The sequence below is a fragment of the Brienomyrus brachyistius genome, unplaced genomic scaffold (genome assembly GCF_023856365.1).
Source record: "Brienomyrus brachyistius isolate T26 unplaced genomic scaffold, BBRACH_0.4 scaffold117, whole genome shotgun sequence".
Lineage (NCBI taxonomy): Eukaryota > Metazoa > Chordata > Actinopteri > Osteoglossiformes > Mormyridae > Brienomyrus > Brienomyrus brachyistius.
Window position 1 is genome coordinate 265,987 of NW_026042392.1, and position 20,330 is coordinate 286,316.

The 20,330-nt window shown below is 49.5% G+C and overlaps 1 protein-coding gene across 1 annotated transcript in view; it reads left to right on the plus strand.

Moving 5' to 3' along the window:
• Positions 1-20,330, plus strand: part of LOC125727754 (autism susceptibility gene 2 protein-like) — a 77,858-nt gene that overhangs the window by 18,245 nt on the left and 39,283 nt on the right. The window contains 3 exon segments of the mRNA XM_049004658.1: positions 6,537-6,770; positions 15,458-15,550; positions 17,039-17,074. Of these exon segments, the coding sequence (XP_048860615.1) occupies positions 6,537-6,770; positions 15,458-15,550; positions 17,039-17,074 (363 nt within the window).

A 20,330-nucleotide genomic window follows, 5' to 3' on the forward strand; every position in this document is an offset into this window, starting at 1 on the left:
TTAAACCGCTTCAGGGTGGAATCTGTGGGGATGAAAGATGGAGATGTGTCTTTGTAGTTCCACGTTTACATCATGCAGTGAGTTATGAAAGATGGGGATGTGTCTTTGTAGGTCCACGTTTACGTCATGCAGTGAGTTATGAAAGATGGAGATGTGTCTTTGTAGTTCCACGTTTACATCATGCAGTGAGTTATGAAAGATGGGGATGTGTCTTTGTAGGTCCACGTTTACGTCATGCAGTGAGTTATGAAAGATGGGGATGTGTCTTTGTAGGTCCACGTTTACGTCATGCAGTGAGTTATGAAAGATGGGGATGTGTCTTTGTAGGTCCACGTTTACGTCATGCAGTGAGTTATGAAAGATGGAGATGTGTCTTTGTAGGTCCACGTTTACCGTCATGCAGTGAGTTATGAAAGATGGAGATGTCTTTGTAGTTCCACGTTTACGTCATGCAGTGAGTTATGAAAGATGGGGATGTGTCTTTGTAGTTCCACGTTTACGTCATGCAGTGAGTTATGAAAGATGGGGATGTGTCTTTGTAGGTCCACGTTTACGTCATGCAGTGAGTTATGAAAGATGGAGATGTGTCTGTAGGTCCTCGTTTACGTCATGCAGTGAGTTATGAAAAATGGAGATGTGTCTTTGTAGGTCCACGTTTACGTCATGCAGTGAGTTATGAAAGATGGGGATGTGTCTTTGTAGGTTCACGTATACGTAGTGCAGTGTTTTTTTAATCTGAACTGGAATGTGGTGTCCTAATGGATCTCCAATGCATATTTAACCCAGATTCTGTCTGAAGTAGGGTGGGTTTCAGGAACCATTACAGTGTATGCGGGGGTGGGGGGGTGCACTTTGACATTGTAATTTCTACAAGATGACACTGCTGTCAAAATGTGTTTACTTAGTAAACACTGTGTACAGACAGAGGAGAGCTGCTAATTTTGCTTGACATCTGTTCGGCAGCAACCCCTAACACAAGCTGTTTGCAATGAGACACTTATAGCGGAGCAATATTAATTAGGTGTTTGACAGGGTCTGCTGGTGTGTGTGTGTGTGTGTGTGTGAGAGAGAGAGAGAGAGAGAGAGAGAGAGAGAGAGAGAGAGAATGTGTGTGTTTTGCTTCCTGGTGTTAAGCTTTCTTTTAGAATTACAATCTCAGTTCAGGCACACGGTGGTATTGTTCTAATAGCCTGAAGGGCAATCCAGAATATCTTCATTAATTAACTCCGGCCTCTGGGGATATGACGTCAAACTAAATAGGTCACAGTAATGCGTATTTACTGAAGTAATTCATGTTTAAGGGTACAACGGCTATTCCCCCTTGCCACTTTTGGACCCACGGCCGGTTGCTTAGTTACTAGGTCACCTGCCGTTTTTAGCTCGGCAGAGGTCCTGGGCCATTGCAGTCCCAGCGCTGATTTCTGGAGAGCATGGTCTGTGGTGGGGGTTGGGGGCAGGGGGATTAAGGATCTTTCTGGAAGGATCCAGCTCTCCTGGAAATGGAACAGAGCAATGTGCCTGGGATCTCTTCCCGCCTGGAATAAGGGTTGCTCCCTCCAGCTTGACGGAGAGGCCGATGACAAGCAGGACAAAAAAATGTAATGTCTCCTGATAGCCCCCCCTTTCCCAATGGGCAGGGAGGCTTAGTACCATTCTCCATATCTAGCCTGGGAGGCTCAGGGTGGTGGGGGGGGAGAGGGTTCAGTCTGGTCCAGACGGCCATACTCAGCAGAATAATGCGTGATCTAGATCAGGGGTCTTCACCTTTTGGTCTTGGAGAGCTGTTGTCAAGTAGGTTTGTTATTTACATGAGAAACAAGTGAAGCTCATCAGAAGCCAGGTAGGATGGAAAACCTACTGGACAGTAGCTCTCCAAGACCAAAGGTGGAGACCCCTGAAGTAGATATCATCAGACAGGGTTCGACCGTAGTGTTTCTCATGATTCTCAGACAGGAGACGGTCAACACTTCCTCACAGGTCTGGTGAATAAGCGTCCCTTCACAGTGACATTCATTACACTCGATTCCTTTCGTGATGTTGTCTCTAGCCGATTGTGAAGAGTTACCTGTCTTTGGTAAGATGTGCCTAGGTAGTGCGAGGTACCAGGCGCCGCTTAAAGGTTAGAGCCTTGCTAACAGGCCAGCAACGGAGCCTTAACAAGTGCCATGGAGGTGCCGGTATCCTTTTCTCTGCCTCCTGTCTTTGATTGTGTTCATTCTCTCTTGCTTTTGAAATGTTGCGCAGCGGATTACTAGAAAAACAGCAATTTGCATGGTGATTTATTATGCTGATACATCCTAATTAGATGCATAATTAGAGACAATAGGAGCGATTTTGCGGTAAAATTCCGCATTCCTTGTGATCAAGCTTAGTAGAGTCATTTGGCTGTAAGAGAAGATCTCGATGTTGAGCTTCTGTATCAGAGGCGATTACAGTGATTCATGCTTTATAAAAACGAACCAAAATTAAGGCCTGGTTGAGCTGTAGTCAAAAGGGGAGATGAATCACACCAAATGACTCTGTTTCTAATTTTCACGATCAACACCGATAGTCCTGCTGTGATTTCAGGTCAGGCCATTACAGTTTCTGAAACTCCTCCATACAGTGATGCTCTGGAAAATTCTCCTACCTGGGACTAGAAGCTTCTGCCACATTACACTGCCCCCCCACCCCCACGCCGTCCCTGCCTCACGCACTTGTTTTATTTGGTAAAAATATTGTAAATTGATTGGTTTTATAACATAAATCATTACTTTAATCATTTGTGTACAAAAATATATATATATCACGTTGGAAAAAGACGGTAGTTTTAAGTAAAACATTAGTTTCAGACAGTAATAAATTAAAACCCGAATTATAGTTGTAAAAGCTGTTCCAGTTAAAAAGTTCATTGACAAGCAGTTTCACTGGGTGCTTTTTAATTAGTCACACCTTTGTAATAGAATAAAACACCAAATATTTGCGTTTTGCATCATTTTAAGAGCCAGTAACTAGAATTTCAATTAATAGCAAAGTGGAAAGAATGGAACTGAATGAGTGAGTCAAAAAAAATGACATTTAATAAAGAGAAAATGTGTGCGGAAGATATGTGTAGATATGTTAAACATTGCTTTTCAATAAAGGTTTGTTGGGAAACCAGTAAATTAGCAGGATATTTACAGGATTAAGCACGTGTTTCATGATCCGGTGAGCTCTGTATATTCATACATGCTTACATTCTTACATTTCTGTGTTTACGTGAGATTTTCTCGATGTGGTTGCAGTGCAAACCTAGATATTCTCTTGCTCTTTCCATGTCATCCCCGTTGTCCTTTTCTATCTCATTGTCTTTTTCTCTCTCTCTCATCCTCTCTGTCCTTCCCTGTCTTCCTTCCTCCCCGCCCTCTCTGTAGCCAGTATTGCGGTACGCATAAGGAAACACGACAGGCCGGTACTCAACCCCCCCCTCCTCAACAGAGAGCTTCCTCTGCCCCTGGAGGAATGAACCACCTCTCTCCACGTGTCATAACTAGCGGTGGGGCTGGAGGGCTCAGAGGAGGCCAGTGAACCACAGATAAGGCTGAGGGATCCAGGGTGTCATTGGGGGAATCTGGGAGAATAAACAACAAATGCTCTAAGCTGGTCTGCACCTCGCATCTGTCAGCAAGGCCTTACGAGGCTGCTTCCCCCCTGCACTCGAAATGCGTGTAAAAAGTGCGGGAAATGGCCGGAATCACGACGCCAGAATACAATACCCTCGCAGTCTTACAGCTGGAAAACAAGTCAAGTAGTGGGCTTATTGTTATTTTTTGAAACCTCGTAGGAATTCGCTTTGCAGGAGAGGCGCTCGCTGCACGGTTTAATGGCTTTCAGACTGTGAGACGCAGTGCCAAGTTGTAAATATGACGCGAGACCGACGAATTTGAGGTCATCGCCCATCTGTTAGGCAGCTAAATGACATAATGATGGAACGGGGGTGGCTGGATGTTCGGGTGGGGTGGGGGTGATGCCCAGTGATGCTGGCCCAGTGTGTTCCTGTCAGAGCTATTAAAGAGGCATGGCCTAGTGCTGAAGTGTGCCGTCCCTTTGTTTTTAAGCGAGCCGGGCCCAGGCCTCTAGCTAACGCGACTGGCTGTGTTCAGGAAGCGAGAGAGCGAGTGAGACTGCACTTTATTTAACTGCCGTGCTATTCTGGCCTCGCTACACTACCTGTTTTAGTTATAAACGCAGACCTGGTTTTAAGGCCTGCAAGGGGGGCGGGTGACCAACCTTTCAGCGACAGATCCAGATATTAAGGCTTGCACTCGATGCCACCCCCACTGCTGAACATTCAGCAACGGCAAAAATGGCACCGTGTCGTACATCATTAAATGCTACCAGCCGTCTCGTTGACTTGGCCTCTGAAATCGAAATTGTCTGCAAAGGGGAAGAGGGCTAGTGGAGATGTGGCAGGTTCCTGCTCCTGAAAGGGAACTTCTCCCAAACAATAGGAGTCATTGTAAAGAGGCATTTCTGGAACATCAGCTAAAGCAATCTAGAAGTTTTCCTGTCTTCAACCTCTGCATGTTTCATGCAATTGGGCCCATACTAGAATTATAATCAGTAACCTCCGCTAACCATATATTCTGTTCCACAATGCTACTCGATGACCCCGTGACATTCCATCTGCTGGAGGTTCTGACAGAATGAGTTTCTCAATAAAATGAAATCAGTATGACTTGGTTTCTGTCATAAAGTGCAAGGTGTAGCCCACAGGGACCTAATTTAGCAACCTCTTGGTGACATGGTGACACTTACCCACCTTGCTTGCCCACTGCCTTTCTAGATAACCTTTCAGTTCAGTTTAACAGCTTCCTGGATGCAGTACTAGGATCCTCCATATTGTTGGCCTTTACTAGAGCTCTCCTCTGATTGGTTGATGGATCTGAGGAGCTTAATGGGAGGAGAGAGCCGCACTGGGGTTTTCACATGTTGTCTGTGTTTTACACTCTCAATCATCAGTGGGGCAGGGCTTGAAGGGCCGTTTTATAAGTCTTTCTTGATGCCTTCAGGGTGCCTTCAGTGGAAGACTATAATCTGAGATTATTGGTTTTGAAAGGTTCCATTATAAAACCCCTAAGAATAAGATATTTGTTTGTTAGTTTTTTCCCCCACAGCCCTCTGAAGCTGATGGTCACCCCGTGTCGTTCACGTTTCTTGGGTTTGAGCCGACTGGCCCGGCAGGAGGGCTGATGGATGCCAGAAGGTGGCAGGCTTGCCTGGAGGTTGCCGTAGCAACGTGCAGCGGCTAGACCAGCTGAGACGATGGTGCCGTTCCAGCGAATACCAGCTGCCCAGCCGCTAAAGCTGACATCTCCCCACTATACACCCCCCACCCCCATTCAGCGAGCTAAATATAACCGTAGGCCCTCAATGGCTCTCCCAGATGGGGGAAGGAGGCTTTCGGAGATGCACCAACACCTCTGAAGACCCCATATGTTCTCATAGGCTTTGATCCCTGCTGCATAGTTCTTGGCTATTTTTTCCAAACCCGGTGTTTAATTTCAAAATAAAAGCTTCTCCAACAGTGTGTTTTAATTATGTTTTAGTTCATCACAAGGCTTCAATATGAGGGAATCTGTTCTCAGATAAGGTTGATAATGTAATGTTGGTGATCCTTTTTGTTGGTTGATATCCCTTTGGACTCTTTGCATTCTTTGCCATTATTAGTTCATGATATCTGAGATCTGTGCAGAAGGCTGAGCTGATCTGAGATCTGTGCAGAAGGCTGAGCTGATCTGAGATCTGTGCAGAAGGCTGAGCTGATCTGAGATCTGTGCAGAAGGCTGAGCTGATCTGAGATCTGTGCAGAAGGCTGAGCTCGTGCCATAACATCCTCGCACCGTTCCTGATACTGCCTGGTGTTGGCCGAGTGTTTTTTGACAACCGCCCGTGCTTAGTTTCACTCCGTTAACTGTGAAAGTCTCTCCGTGGTGGTCCGGAAGCTGTAATCGTCAGGGTTGATCCCCCGTGCGATGGGAGTGCGGACCGCCTGGCACCGGGCCGCACAGCTGAATGAGTGACGTCGGCCTCTAATTGGGCTAATGACGGGCTTGCTGCCTCTCGCATAGGCGGGAAGCTGTGGCCCATCTGTTTGGCATCGTAAGCTGGGTTTCAAACGGAGTTTGCCGCTCGCCGTGGCCTGCAGGAGTGTTTACGAGGCAGCCGTACCCCCGGTGCTCCTGCAGAGTGCAGGTCCCAGTCCATGAATCAAGACCGGACAGCACGGGCACCAGGCAGCCGGTCTTTTTAAGTCCGACGGCTGAGACAGCCGGTTGCATTTAAAAAGCTTTTCAACAGCTTGAGGAAACTGGCAGGCGATGAGCAATGCCGTGGCCAAGGGGCTTTTGTTCTGTACCAGCCGAGTGTGGAATTATAGGGCTCTCGAGCGCCGCTTTGGCATAATTACCTGGCTTGCACAAACCAGCCGCGGCTCGTCACCGAAGACTTCCTCGGTCGCTTTGAGGCTGCGATCTCAGGGGAGACTAACCTCCCGTCCTCGATCTTTGTCCCCTCAGCTGGTCCTGCAGAAGAAGACCACAGTGAGCCTGAGGGCAGCAGACGTGAAGGAGCGCTGGGAGAGGCAGGTGCCCAAGAGGCCACGGACCTTGGAGAACGGCGTGACTGCGCCTATTTCGGAGAACGGCCTCCATGAGCATGGCCCACTGGAGCGTGGGGCCGGCTGCGAGCGCGACCTTGATCGGGGCAGAGAACGGGGCAAGATGAGGACCTACTCAAAGAAGAGCAAGCAGGTACGCCATTTCCGCAGCTGGGCACCTACATCCTATCGCTCCATATAGTCCAAAAGGGCAGTGAGTGACACTGATAGCTTAGCATAAAGCGATCGCAATGTCCTCTTAGCTAATCACACATTGTGATTAATTTCTTGTTTTAAGAGACCCATCTTGGAGGGTACTCATGTTTTTAATGGGCTTTGCATTCTCTGTTTCTACGTGGAAGGTTTTGGCGAATAACATGTGAGGTTCCTTTAAAAACCGTAAGACACCTGATCGTCACCCGAGTTTATGACGAGCGTAAGCGTTCCTTCGCAGAGTGGATTTGGCTGCGGTGCAAGCGCATGACAGAAAAGAAGGGATTACCTTTGTAGTAGTGTTCTGATGGAGAGCTGGAAGCGGCCCTACTGGACGATAAGCCCCTGACTGTGCCATTATATCCCTGCTGTTCTATTGCGGGAGGAGCTAAGAGTGTGGGAATGCTAGGAATAACGACACTGTGCTACCAACGGAGCTGTGATTCCGGACAGCTGCTGCAGCTGAAGATGTATAGGTGTCAGAACATGGAGGCTGGATAACCTCTCGGCCTCCTCTCAAGAGGCCTGTTAGCATATCCTCTTGGCTGGCCTCCAAGGCTGTCCTAGAGCTAGCGTATCTCGTAGCACAGTCCAGGCTGTCATCAGGCTGGAGCTGCGACTGCTTGGAGCCTCAGTGTTTTATCTGCTGCCGAAACGCCCTTGGCAGGCACGGAGCCCGTGGATATCAGGTCCTCTACGTGCACTTATCTTCCTCCGATATGGTAACTCCGCGCCAAAGGGAGGAACAACCTATCGTGGAGTTTATTACCGTGTCCATTTTTTTCCGGGCTGCCCTGATAAACGTCAATGGATACCCAGGAATGCATCTTAGTTGCAGTGCATTCTGGGAGATCTTTATGTAGTCCGTATACACCGTATGGTTTTGAGAGGTACAAAAAGGTTTTCAACTGTGCTGGCTGCACATTGTCCTTCCCTCTTCACACAGTAGCCTTATTTATTTCTCACGCGCTCATTTTAAAAGCGAAACCGTCACCATTAAAGCACTCGGGAGGTTAGGTGCCGATTTGGTGTTTAGCCAATGCCTCTGTTGGTTAGCTTGTGTTTTTCATTCTGTGTGAACCTGCCTTTTCGGCATCGAGGTGCAGGTTTACATCTAGCTGGACTGATATGATAGAATAATTTTAAGATGACTGATTGGCTTTTCACTGGAGAACTGGTAGCCAAATAGCAATTTACATATTTTTGAATGATTTTAGAGCATTGTTTAGGCTTGGAAACACCATTGAAATTCAAAAGCAGACCCTTAAACAGTAGGTTTATACTCAGTTTGATGGCAGCGGTCATTTAAATTTTTTTTCCTTGTTTACTGCTTGTTGACCATTCTTTTCTAATCGAATCTCTAATCTCAAATGACTGACGCAGATCTCTGAGCTCAATGTGTAAAGAACATTATTGCCTCAGGTTGCAAATTAAAGTGAAAAAATATTCCCACACCGTATCGGCTTGCTGACGCCATCAGAAATGCCTAATGCTCCCGGCATCCTGTCCTACTAGATGTGTACGCCCCCCCCCCCCCCCCCCCCCCCCGAACGGCACAATGCTGATAGGGAACCCTCGCGGAATTGGCATCAGGTCGGCTGCACTGTAGGGCCCACGCTCCAGGAAACCGGGCCGCTGTCCCATTGTTCCTGTCAGTGGCCGTTGCGACACATGTAACCCGATCCTGCAGGAAACTGTGAGGGTGGTATACAGGCGGCCAGCTTTATCTAGCAAGGTCCCCCCACCCCCACCGGCAGTGAAGATCAGATTAGGCTGCCTTAACTGTGCGGTGGAGCAGAGTTCAGTGCCTGTGAGCTCCCGTGTGCTGATAAAGGATTAAGTCGGAGGCCTTTTCCCTGCTGCCCCTTTCAGTTGGTGAGCGATGGCTTAGATTTCGGGGCTGCAGGCCAGGACCGCCCCATTAGCAGGGGCTACTTTGTGTCTCCGAGAAAGGGCAGGGGCCGAGATGGGAAACCGCTGCCAGGCAACAGAATACAGAGTGGGGCCATGCGGCCGCAAACCCTTCGGGGCTCTCAAGGGGGCAGCAGAGAGCTGATGGTCTCTCTGTGCCCAGAATGCTGGGGACCTCTTCTTTCTGAGAGCTGGTACCAGTGTGGGAGGTGGGGGGGGGGGGTATGCTAATGACAGCACTTTTCCTGTCAGTCGTCAGTAAGCAAAATTAATCATTTGATGGGGGCATCGCTGCAGCGTGATTGTGCCAGGGGAAGATCTGATGTACACTGACATCTCTCGTCCAGGTAGCCGTCCCCAAGAAAATTGAAGTAGATTAATATTCCCGCCCGCTCGGCTGTGTCACAAAGAGACCTGTCGTAGATTGATAGTCCTGTTGGTGGCTGCCATGTCACACTTCTGCTGTAGATTGATATTCCTGTCCGCGAGTTGGCAGCCCGTGAAGAAGCGCACATTAAAATGTACGAAGCTTAGCGGCTGCAGCTCGTAATGCCGAGCCTGGCTGGCAAACGCGTGTTCATTCACCGGGCTGCTAGGACCACATGTGCTGAGGTGCAGCAGTGCCGGCCAATCGTACGAGTGCTTGGCCCGTCATTAGGGCTGGAGGGGAGGAGTCACAGCTCAGTGGAGGGGAGGAGTCACAGCTCAGTGGAGGGGAGGAGTCACAGCTCGGTGGAGGGGAGGCAGGTCTAAGCCCCGCCAGTATGCCCTGCCTTACCTCTGACTGGCCACGGAGCTTGTCTGCAGGACACAAGCTGGCTGCTATTGGAGGCTGGGCCCACAGAAAGCCACACGGGAGCCTGAATCGAAGCATTTAAGCTATTTCTGACTTTGTACATTTTTTTGGGGGAAATATTTATAGAATCAGTGCCTTCCAAGTGATAGAGGGACAAAAATCTGAAGCTGCAGATGCTGAAGCCAGATGTCTGGGTTTGCCTTGGTTTTGCGGCAAAGCCGTCACTTTGCCACAAGGATAAGTCCCCCCCACCCCCCAAAGCGCCATCCTGGCAGCAGATCAGGTGGGCCAGGGACACAGCTGCTGCCCCCGGTACCCTCGAGGAGGCACCGAGATCCTTGCGGCTCAGGCTGTTGGACCTCTGTTTCTTGTTTCGCCATGGTGGCCTCCCGGAAAGCTACGTGTCTCTCCCTGCCATTCCGGTTCAGCGCCGGGTCCAGCGAGCCACCGAAACCCATCTTGCTCTTGTTTTTTTTTACCCAGTCAGATGCACATGTGTAATCCCGGCATCCCGTGTCTCTTTGGATCCCGCCTGCTGGCTGTGTGGTTTTTTTGTTTTTTTGCGATGCCGGCTCCGAGGGCTCATTAATTGCAGATGGCTGTAGCCGCATGAGGCAGCTGATACCAGGGCTGGCCGGCTGATTCCAGCCAGACGCTCCTTCCGGAATACTCCGGTGATCCCTGTGTGGCATCAAGGGCTGACAGCCAGACCATCAGGCTTGATTCTGGGCTCCACTTGGACTGGCTGTCTCCCTCGCTCTGTGAGACACACACACACACACACACACACACACAGGTTTGTAATTATATCTTTATGGGGACTCTCCATTTGTTTCTATGGAAAAAAAAACACAAAATACCAACAATGACGACCTTAACCCCCACCCAACCCTAACCTTAACCATAAGTAACCAAACAAAATGCGAGATTTTTGACATATTTAGTATTTAGGTTTTTTGATTGCAGTCAGTTTTTTTTCTTTTTTTTAAATAAATAAAAATAAAAAATAAAGTTGAATTTCCCAATGTGGGGACTGGAAAAGAAATGGGCAGCAAAGTCAAAATAACCAAATGTCCCCACAATGTAATATATACATAACCCAGACACACAGGCTGACTCCCAGTGCTTGATCTAGACCAGTAAGACTGACCATTGATCTGGCTGGTGTGAGAAGCGACCTCCACTCTGAACGCCGGCTGCCCTGCACCCGATTACGCAAGATGGCGGATCAATGTTACATTATTACATTGTTCCCACTTTTTGCTTCCTGCTGCTTCCAGTCGATATGTTTGTCAGTTGTCTTTTTGCAGTTGTATGAGGAAATTATTCTCTGATCTCCCGAACCCATTCACTTTCCCAGTTCTGTTGTGACTGCACACTTACAGAATCATTTTTCGCTACAGTCACTACCGTGTGTGTGTGCTTTTATATATATGTGCACTTATGGGTGTGTGTGTGTGTGTGTGTGTGTGTGTGTGTGAGTAAGTTCTTTTTTAAAGCCACTGTCAGGCCAATAAACCAGAGGGGTGTGTCAAAACTGTAGCCCTTTGTTAATTGCCCATGACTAGAAAAGAACAAGGCAGGACATGATCTGAGATTGTATTAAATCAGATTAGCGGTGTTATTGAAACAGATGTTGATATTATCCGTGTCACATCTCCTGCTTTTTCTTGCTGTGGTGGTTTTCTGTGCTTGCATGGTGGAAGAGAGCCCCCTGCTGCACGGGAGTAGCAGTGTGACTAGATACCAGAGCAGTGGGGCATTGTGGGTTAACTCTCTGTTTGCCAGTTATGGCAGTTGAATCGGGGACATTTCAGTTGAGAGTAAGATGCTTTCCTCGCATGGGAACTTGTGCTAAATTTGCAAGGGCTAATAATTGCCTAGCAAAGTCGTACCAAGGGGGAAGAGCATCAACGACCAAGAGATTATGAGTAGCTGTTTGCTTTGCGTTCTGCCAAAGCGAAGTGCCCTATAAGATTGCCGGTTGTTTTTAGGAATGTGGACGCTTTGTTCTGTCTGTGCGTTCGGCCTTGTTCATCCGTGAGTGACGTTTCCAGTGTGCTGAAGCAAACACAGACGGGCAAACAGCCACGTGGGCGGAACATTATCATCGCAGCCGACCTTCTAGAGAGGGCATCACGTCTTGGGGAACTCTGTGTTTCTGGAAGAGCGAAGCAGTTCAGACAAGTTAGTTTGCCGTTCTTGCGTCAGCCAGGCTTATTAATGTAATTCTGCAATTTGATTAGATTCATGCAGTTTTGATGAAGGTGCTGTTTATTAATTGCCTTTATGAAGTTTTTCGAATTTGAATTAGTGTGTGATTGGGTGTCTGTGTCTGCGTTTTGTGACGGACTGGCATCCCTCCCAGGGTGTCCTTGACCTTGTGCCCTGTGCATGCTGGGATTGGCTCTAGGCTTGACACGCTCCAGTCCTGCTGTGATGGATGGATGTGAGTGTGGCCATCGTGATTTTCTATAGCAGTCATTGAAATGGTTCGGTTTGTCTTGAGAGTTGTTTTTTATGAGCGAGTTGGGAGTCTGGTAAGTCTGCCGTAAGTTAATTAATGGCTGCTTTTCATTTTGTCCGACTCCCCAAGTCTATATGTAGAGGACACTCCGAAAGCATGAAGGACATGTAGGTCAAAGGTGAACCAGGTTATATAGAGACCCCCCCCCTGAGTGCCAACAGTCCTGTACCCCAGTCTGGGCTCTGTGTTACGTACCTTTTAGTTACCATGGCAACTGCGGGCATCCCGGTGTAACATTTCAACGGACTGACAGTTTTGTATTTTAACTCCAGTGAAATCCCAGTGGGGTCTGACTTGTAAAATAGGTGACTAAAAACCAAAGATGGTCGACTTCTCATCACAGTGGATCGCCGCAGACTCCACAGAGGCAGGCAGTGACATTAGCTACCCGTTAGCTGGGCTGCCTAATAGCTTTATAGGGCAGCTAAGCGCAATGAGAGTATCTTAATCCTGTGATGTGTACAGAGCAAACCAAAAGGGTCATACTGCCACCTGCTGGAGAAATGTAACAGGCACGCCTCTTCACTCTGAATTCTCTCTTCTCCAAGCATAAACATTTCCTGTCATCCTCTGTAAGCTCCATGTTGGTAAATAAGACCAAGATGGAAATAGGCCATGGGCGATATGCAAGGGGGAGAGGGTAATGCAGGACCAGTGTGGGGTGGGGGCAGTCACTACACGTGGTTGCTTCATAGCTTGCAGGCGGTGTAGAGTGCGTGGAGAGTTGAGTTCAAGATCATGAGAGATCAAAGGACAGTTAAGCATGGTCTTGTCACTTGTCATTATCCTTAATAGCCACAGTACTTGGGAAATTCCAGCCTGCAAAACAAAACAAAAGATACAAACCGGGTTATAGATTTAAAGTGGCCTGGCTTTTTACAGCTCTCAACCTTACTTGTTTTATATTGTGAAATGAATACCAAGTTACAAAGGATGGGCAAGTATTTGACCCGCCCCTCCGCCACTACTACTGGGCCTAGCCAGTGATTGCTGGAGCTGTCATCCAATGAGTGACAGCGGGGTCATTTAAGAATCGTTTTTCCTGCTGAGCTGGCAGTGTGATGCGGGACACGGTGCTCATCAAAGTGCGCAGCTCCTCGCCGCCTCCATAATTTCGCTGGTTTATGCTTCCTGTGATGTCATTACCTTTTCTGAGAAGTGAGAATTGTTGGTTTGTACTGCAAAGCCACAGATGGGTTACGTTCGAAAGGTCTCTTCGTTTTTTTTAATAATTTTTTTTTACAGTGCTGTGGTGTGGTTAAAGTTCAGATTAGTGTGGCGGCTGCATGAGCTGCGTTACCCTGCTTTGTGAGCCCAGGCTCTGTTAGTTTGTCAGCTCTTGTTGTTACTTAACCCCTCTCCCTGCGCACATGAAATAGTTATTACAGTCAAATTGGTCTTTTTTTTTTTATTGTGAGATCAGCCAGGTCTCAAACAGAACAGTTCCAGAAGCTGATTGTCTCACTGCGAGTGATTGCTCGCATGACTGCAGTTTTGCTTTATCCATCTGTCCTCTTATTGTGGTCAGGGTTACCTGGAGAATCTTTGGCAGGGCATAGTGCTGGGCTAGACACTGCATGGGATGGCAATCTATCGCCGGGCACAGTGCTGGGCTAGACACTGCATGGGATGCCAGTCTATCATAGGGCATAGTGTTGGGCTAGACACTGGATGGGACGCCAGTCTATCGCAGGGCACAGTGCTGGGCTAGACACTGCATGGGATGCCAGTCTATCGTAGGGCATAGTGCTGGGCTAGACACTGGATGGGACGCCAGTCTATCGCAGGGCACAGTGCTGGGCTAGACACTGCATGGGATGCCAGTCTATCGCCGGGCACAGTGCTGGGCTAGACACTGCATGGGATGCCAGTCTATCGCAGGGCATAGTGCTGGGCTAGACACTGCATGGGGTGCCAGTCTATCGCAGGGCACAGTGCTGGGCTAGACGCTGCATGGGATGCCAGTCTATTGCAGGGCACACACACAGTCATACCTTTTCGCACATAGCTGCCATGTCTCTCAGGCTAGCAGAGGGGTGCGTTTAGGCTCTGGCCTCAGGGTCAGAACCCGCAGTGCTTGTCGAGTCGGCACAGAGATGCTGAAGCCTGGAGGGGTCAGTGGGGGACGGATCCATGTGCAGGTTTCTGAAATCGACAGATGCTGCTGCTAGGTGGGCGTGGCTAAGTGAGACCCATGCGGATGACCTTGGAGAATGCCCGCAAGCTGCTTTTTGGGTATGCAAGATGAAGAGCTAGATAGGGTTTCCATCTGTTACCTTCCCATGGTGTTAGAGATTGTTAAAGCCCTGCCGGCAATCTGATCTTGTGCCTGTTGCTTGGAGGGCCAGCAGGGGGTGTATCGGTTAAAGGAACCTTTATCCCTCCATGCCAAAACTTGACTTGCTAAACTTCTGACAAGCTGAGTGGGACTCCCCGGGTGTAACAGCCGACCTTTGACTCTGCCCAGATTTTCCTTTCTGGCTTTAGTGCCCCCCCCCCTCTGATTTAAAGGTAAAAGAAAATATCTGCCATTTCTGTCTGTGATGCTGTTTGCTCTGGTGAAACCATAAACGCTTCAGGGAAACTCTGTTAGCAAAAGCGCTACTTTAATTTCGCGTGAACAGTAAAAGCAGATCAGCAGATATCAAGGTGGTGGGGGTGGGGGAGGGGTGTCTGTTTGCTGTTTAATGTTCTCCCCAGAGCTGCCACCGCAACGAAAATGAAACCTGCAAGTTTAATTTGTGTACCCGCCCCCCCCCTTCACCAGACATGCGTGTCGGTTCCTCTGTCTCCCACACAGCGGTTATGTTTTGAGTAAATCTGTCAGGTTGAAGGGAGCCCGGTCATTGCCGCAGTTTCATCACTAATCGGGCCAATTATCTTATGAATGTATTTAATTATCCATCTATCCATCTTCTCATGGCGTATCCCGTCTGTGTTATGGGGTGTGTCTTGATAATTATGTAGGAAGGCGTTTGCTGGAGTTGGTGTCTTGCCCATCGTAGCAATGACTGTCTGAGAAGGATCCAGATGGTCGTTGAAATTGAAGGTCACCCTGCATCTTACAGTCTGTTAAGTTGAACTATCTTAATTTACTGTCGGAGGGTGTTCGGCACCCACTCGATGGCAGCGCGCCCGTCATGTGATTGTGGCGAGTAGAAGTCGGTTGGCAGCGTATCTGGGAATGAGAAGGACGGGCGCCTGAGGAACCTGGCGATGTGTCTCCGCTGGGTGTGGCTGCCACCTTCACGCCCGGGTGCGGGTCGCGACCCGTGCCCTATGTGATGTTTACAGCTGTTGTGGGTGTGGCCATCTCTGGGCTTTTCTCCTCCACCCGGTGTTTCACTGGCCCCCCATGGTTAGCCCCGCCTACTCACACCATGTGTCTCCCCAGGTTAAGGGGCTCTTCGGCCGGCTGGACGGAAATGGGTCCAGCGAGACAACTGGCGCCCCCCGGAAGTCTGACTCCAAAGACGGACTCAGTGAGGTAAGGCGGCCTGTAGCTACTCCAGTATTCCTTAGAATTCCTTTTGCGTGCCACCAGATTGATTTATGCACTAAAGGGGGCAGGGGGCAGACAGTGTGTGGTGTTCACAGAGGGGGTGTTACTCTGCCGTCACATGACTAGTGATAGCAGAGCTGTGACATCATAAATTTAATGGTGATGTTGTGACTTAGTCTGGCTTCTGCTCTGCTGTGGCTTAATAAAACGATTAAAGGCTTTAGTTTCTGTTAGGATTCTAATACCATAGCTGCTCCTTCCTTAAGCAAATCAGCAACCAACACAATATGGTTGCTGTTAAAGACTTTATGGAGCGAGAATACACTCCCCAGCTTCTTAAAATCCGAGTCGGATTGAAATGGACAGTCAGCAATTATTGTGAAGACTTTACTGTGCAGGCTCTGTAACTGGAGGAGGATCTGTTTGATAATTGCACCGTGTAGCTTAAACAGTTCCTGGAAACTGGTGGCTTCCTTTGGGACAGTCCGGGAGAGGCTTGAGTACATATGGAGTTTTACTGACGTGGAGTTTGGTCTCGTTTTACGAACGCCCACCAACATTCGCAGCCAGACAGGTAGCTATATTATGGGATGCATCCACTGTCAGTAGCCTGTTTGTCTGACATGCAGTCAGTGACTCACCAGCCGTAAAAACGCCTCGGACGGCAAAGCCCCGCCCTCACATCCTTGATGAACATTAAACAGGTGCGCAAACACAATGCCAATGAATGCATGTTTGCATGCACTGTGGTGGGGGGGGGGGGGGGGGGGGTTCTCGGGTTGTGGCATAAATCAATTTTGATTATCATGCCTTAACACCTGATTAGTCATTTCTGGGGCCGTTAGATAACGAGGGGGTGGGTGCCACATCCTGCCACCATCTCTCTCCATTGTTTCCTTTCCAGTTTTCACTTCCCACCCTCCCCCTGTCCATTTTCTTCTCTCTCTCTCTGTCTCTCTCTCTCTCTCTCTCTCTCTCCATCCCGCCTCTTCTCTGTCACCCCCGCTGTCACCCCTTGTTGGTGGGAGCGTTGTTTTCACAGAACGGTAAAAACAGGCACGGCAGTTTCGATGGGTGACAGCGGGGGGGGGGGGGGGGGGGGGGGGTTTACAGTTACAGAGAGACGCTCAGAAAATGGTGGCACACGGGTACAGCCTCCAGCACACGACTCCCCGTCTGCTGTCTGTCTGCATTCTCCGTTGCGCGAGAAGCTGAATCTGCCGCCATGTTTCATGTTTCCCTTAATTTCTTCCCTTCAGACTGTCAGTCAGCTCCTAGTCGTCCTTGGTTTTGCCTGGAAAGTTGTTACCGGGAAGTAAATGTGTGTTTTGTGTGTGAGTTTCTGATGCGGCTCCCTCTAACCAGCCCTGGGTCTGAAAGTGCGTTTGTTTTTTTGTTTTTAAGTCTCTGGTCCAACAGCTTGTCCCCTCACCTCCCAGCGCTGTGGTTACTCTTCCTTTTCTTTTTCTGCAGAGCTCTGGTCATTCCCTCTCCGGACGGGGCTATTCGGTAAGTCTTTAGCGTTGGTGTCCCTCTTCCCTCTCGCCTCACCTGTGACGTCTATGTGTGTCTTGTGCTCTTAAAGTTTGGCTGCTGTGTATTACGTTTATTACTTTATTTTGCCTGCGATCCGGCTGTAGCAATGACATCATTGAACGGGGGCTTTTTCTTGGAGCCGCTGTATGAGCAGTCGGCCAATGGCAGGCGGGCTGGGACTCAGCCCCGGCTTGGATGCCGCGTTTTCACGCCTATGAATCAGCGCAGCTGTTTATCTGGAGCGGCCGTCTTCCCGTACTGCGAACTCAGAGGTTTTAATTTGTGCCTGGAGGTTCATCCCCCCCCCCCCCCGGCTCCGGAACACTGCCGCTTTATCGGGCCCAGACGTTCACAAGGTCAAGTGTCCGGGCCTTTTTCACTCCTTCCGGATTTCAGCGGGCTTAGCAGGGAGCCAAGCCGTAATGTGTTATGTATTATTTTTTATTTATTAGCTGGTTCCCGTCACTTGTCAGCTGTTGCCACTGAGCCATCTGGCGGCTCGGAGAACGCGCTTCCCGCGAAACGAGGTCACCTCCGCTGCCATTTTGGGTTAGCATGACCGAAGTACTGCGGCTTTCCCGACGAGCGCGTCTGGGCTTGGCCTGCGGGCCTCCTGAAGTGGCTCGTCATGCGTGAAGCACGGAGCAGCCCTACTTAAGTGTAGTGCAACCTGCAGCCGCGCGTGACAAAAATCAGACGCTACCGTTTGCCGGTATACTGTTTCTGTCGAACTTTAATACACCCTCTGCTCCATTCTGACCGTCCTGTCACACCGTTCTCTATGCGGGGCTGAGCGTGAGACTCGCATGTGCCCCGACTGCCCCTCACCCCACCAGTACTGCGGCAGGCTCTCAGACCATGAAATTACCCCCTGTCCATGCAAGGCTCCTGATTGTACAGTGTTACCCAGCTAGGATATTATTTGGAAGTTGGCAGGTATGTTCTCTCTGATGGGGTTTAATGTTCTCTGGTCCAGTTGCACAAACGCAGGTAAAACACAAAGTACTGCCTGTCCGGGCTGATCATTCATGTCTGTAACAGAATGTACTCAGTTCTCCCCGGGTTCCTCGTAATACTGTCTCTGTTCGTGCTGTACAGCCTGCTATTAGTGTCGTTATCCCAATCCGAACGTACTTGACTCCCGACCTCCACAGCATGGCTGTGCTTGGCTGGGGCAGCTTTTAATGCAGTTGCCCCTTACAGGCCGTGTTAACGGCTTAATAAGCTGGCTGTGCCGCCGATTTTGGGTGGGTGGGGGGGGGGGTGCGGGTGGGTTGGGGGCAAAGCTCTCTTGCGCGCGCCTGTGCCGTCGGCTGTGATTAAATATGCCACAGATGGTTTGGCGGTGAGGTGAACAGCTTGTAGGGCTTCTGTCAGGTAGAAAGCAAGGCCTCAAGGCTACGAAGAGTGCTGTAATATTTCCAGAAGCTTCTGTTATTCCGATCGCTCCGCCGTGGCCTGGTTGCGCGGGCTGGATAAACCGCACTGCCGCACACTATGAATATTTATTTCGTGGCAGTCCTACTGGACGGGTGTCGTCCTGGCCTGTCCAGCCCGCGTTCTGAGACTGCAAAAAATAGCCCTGACCTGAAGTGAGTCATTTCTCTCCGGCTGTTTCTCGACCCACTGACCTTTTCAACACCTCTGCTCTGACAGACTTGGCTCCTGATTAATAGTTTAATAGTCACATGATAAATTCTTAAAGATGTATTGACTCGATGTGCCCCCCCCTAGATTTACTGCGGATTAATATCCTAGTACTGGTCCTCAGATTCTGGCACCCCGCTTTGCGCTCGGTGCCAATGGAGATGCTCAGGGTTACGGTTTTCACACCCTACTTCCTGTGGTGGGGTGCAAGGCGTGAAAGCTCATGGGAATGACATTGTGGGCACAGGTGCCTGGGTGCCAGGGAACGCCGCGCACAGCGGGACTGTGCTGCTGAGACGTCTGTTGACGACGGAGCGCCACTCGTCATGGTAACCGCGGGGCTGGCCCCGCCCACCAAGGACCGGGCCGCGCTTTCATCGCGTTGCTTTCCCGCCGCGCTGATGCTTGGCTCACCTGGTGTTCCCTTGCCACCCGATTTGCCCGGTTCAGCCAGGGAGCAGGCACGTGTGCGGGCCTCCCCCGTCTCCCACAGGGGGCGCCGTAGCAGATGGCTGACAGCAGAGCTGTCAGACTCAGTACCAGGGGGGGGGCGCAGGCACTGTGTGTGTGTGTGTGTGTGTGTGTGTGTGTGTGTGTGTGTGTGTGTGTGTGTGTGTGTGCGCGTGCGCGAGTTTTCACTTCATCTGACTCTCGTTCGCTTAATTAGCCAGATCGTTTTGGTTTTTCTGACGGTTTTCTCAGAACGATGGTAGTACATGTAAAGACTGCTCATTTTAACTTGTAATTAAGCCACGCTTTACTACAGTACAGCATGTTGGCATAACATGAATGCTTTGTAAAATTAACTGCTAATGGGAAGAGTTGGCTGGAGGGGGAGGTGCGGATGCTGGATTGGAAATCAGCAGACTGAGCCATCCAAGAATGAAGTTTAATACCCATAGAATAGGGGTGCCTGCTATGTGTGTTTCTGTTGCGCTGCTCTTGAAGGCCGGACCTGCAGTGTTGTATAGTTACCCGTCTGTGTACCAGTTCATGGAGATGGACTCACTTGGTAATGAGAAAGGCAGCCGTTAGCATGTTAGGGTATGAGATCCATGTTTGTGTACAACAGACTTATGTATCTGGGTGTCGAATGGTCTGGAATGAGAGGGTGGGGGCTCTGGTTCGGTTTAACAGCTTGTAATGCAGTGAATAGCTGACATTAAGCTCAGAATTTCACACTTGGGCATCGGGGAGGCGCCCCAAGACCCTGGCAAATATTTCAGCGTAAGGGTTGCCAACTCTCATGCATCTGGCCTGACACTAACGCTAAATTTTGCTACATCACAGTTTGCAAACCCTACAGACCATTTATATTGTAGTAAACCTGTTACATACATGTAAATGCGTGTGCAGAATTGTCTCGAATTGAAAATCTCACGCCAGCCAGATGAGTAGGTGACACTGCTGCTTGCATTCTAACGATCCCCTATTAATTGTGTGTCCCCCCACCACCCAGAAAAGAGTGTCTAGCAACTTTTGACTTGGACTGATCCTATTGGCTGGAAGGATATTCTGCCAAGGTGCCCCACACGTTTGCCTTATCGGGTGTGTCTTCTGCATTGTGGGGGCGGGGCCACCA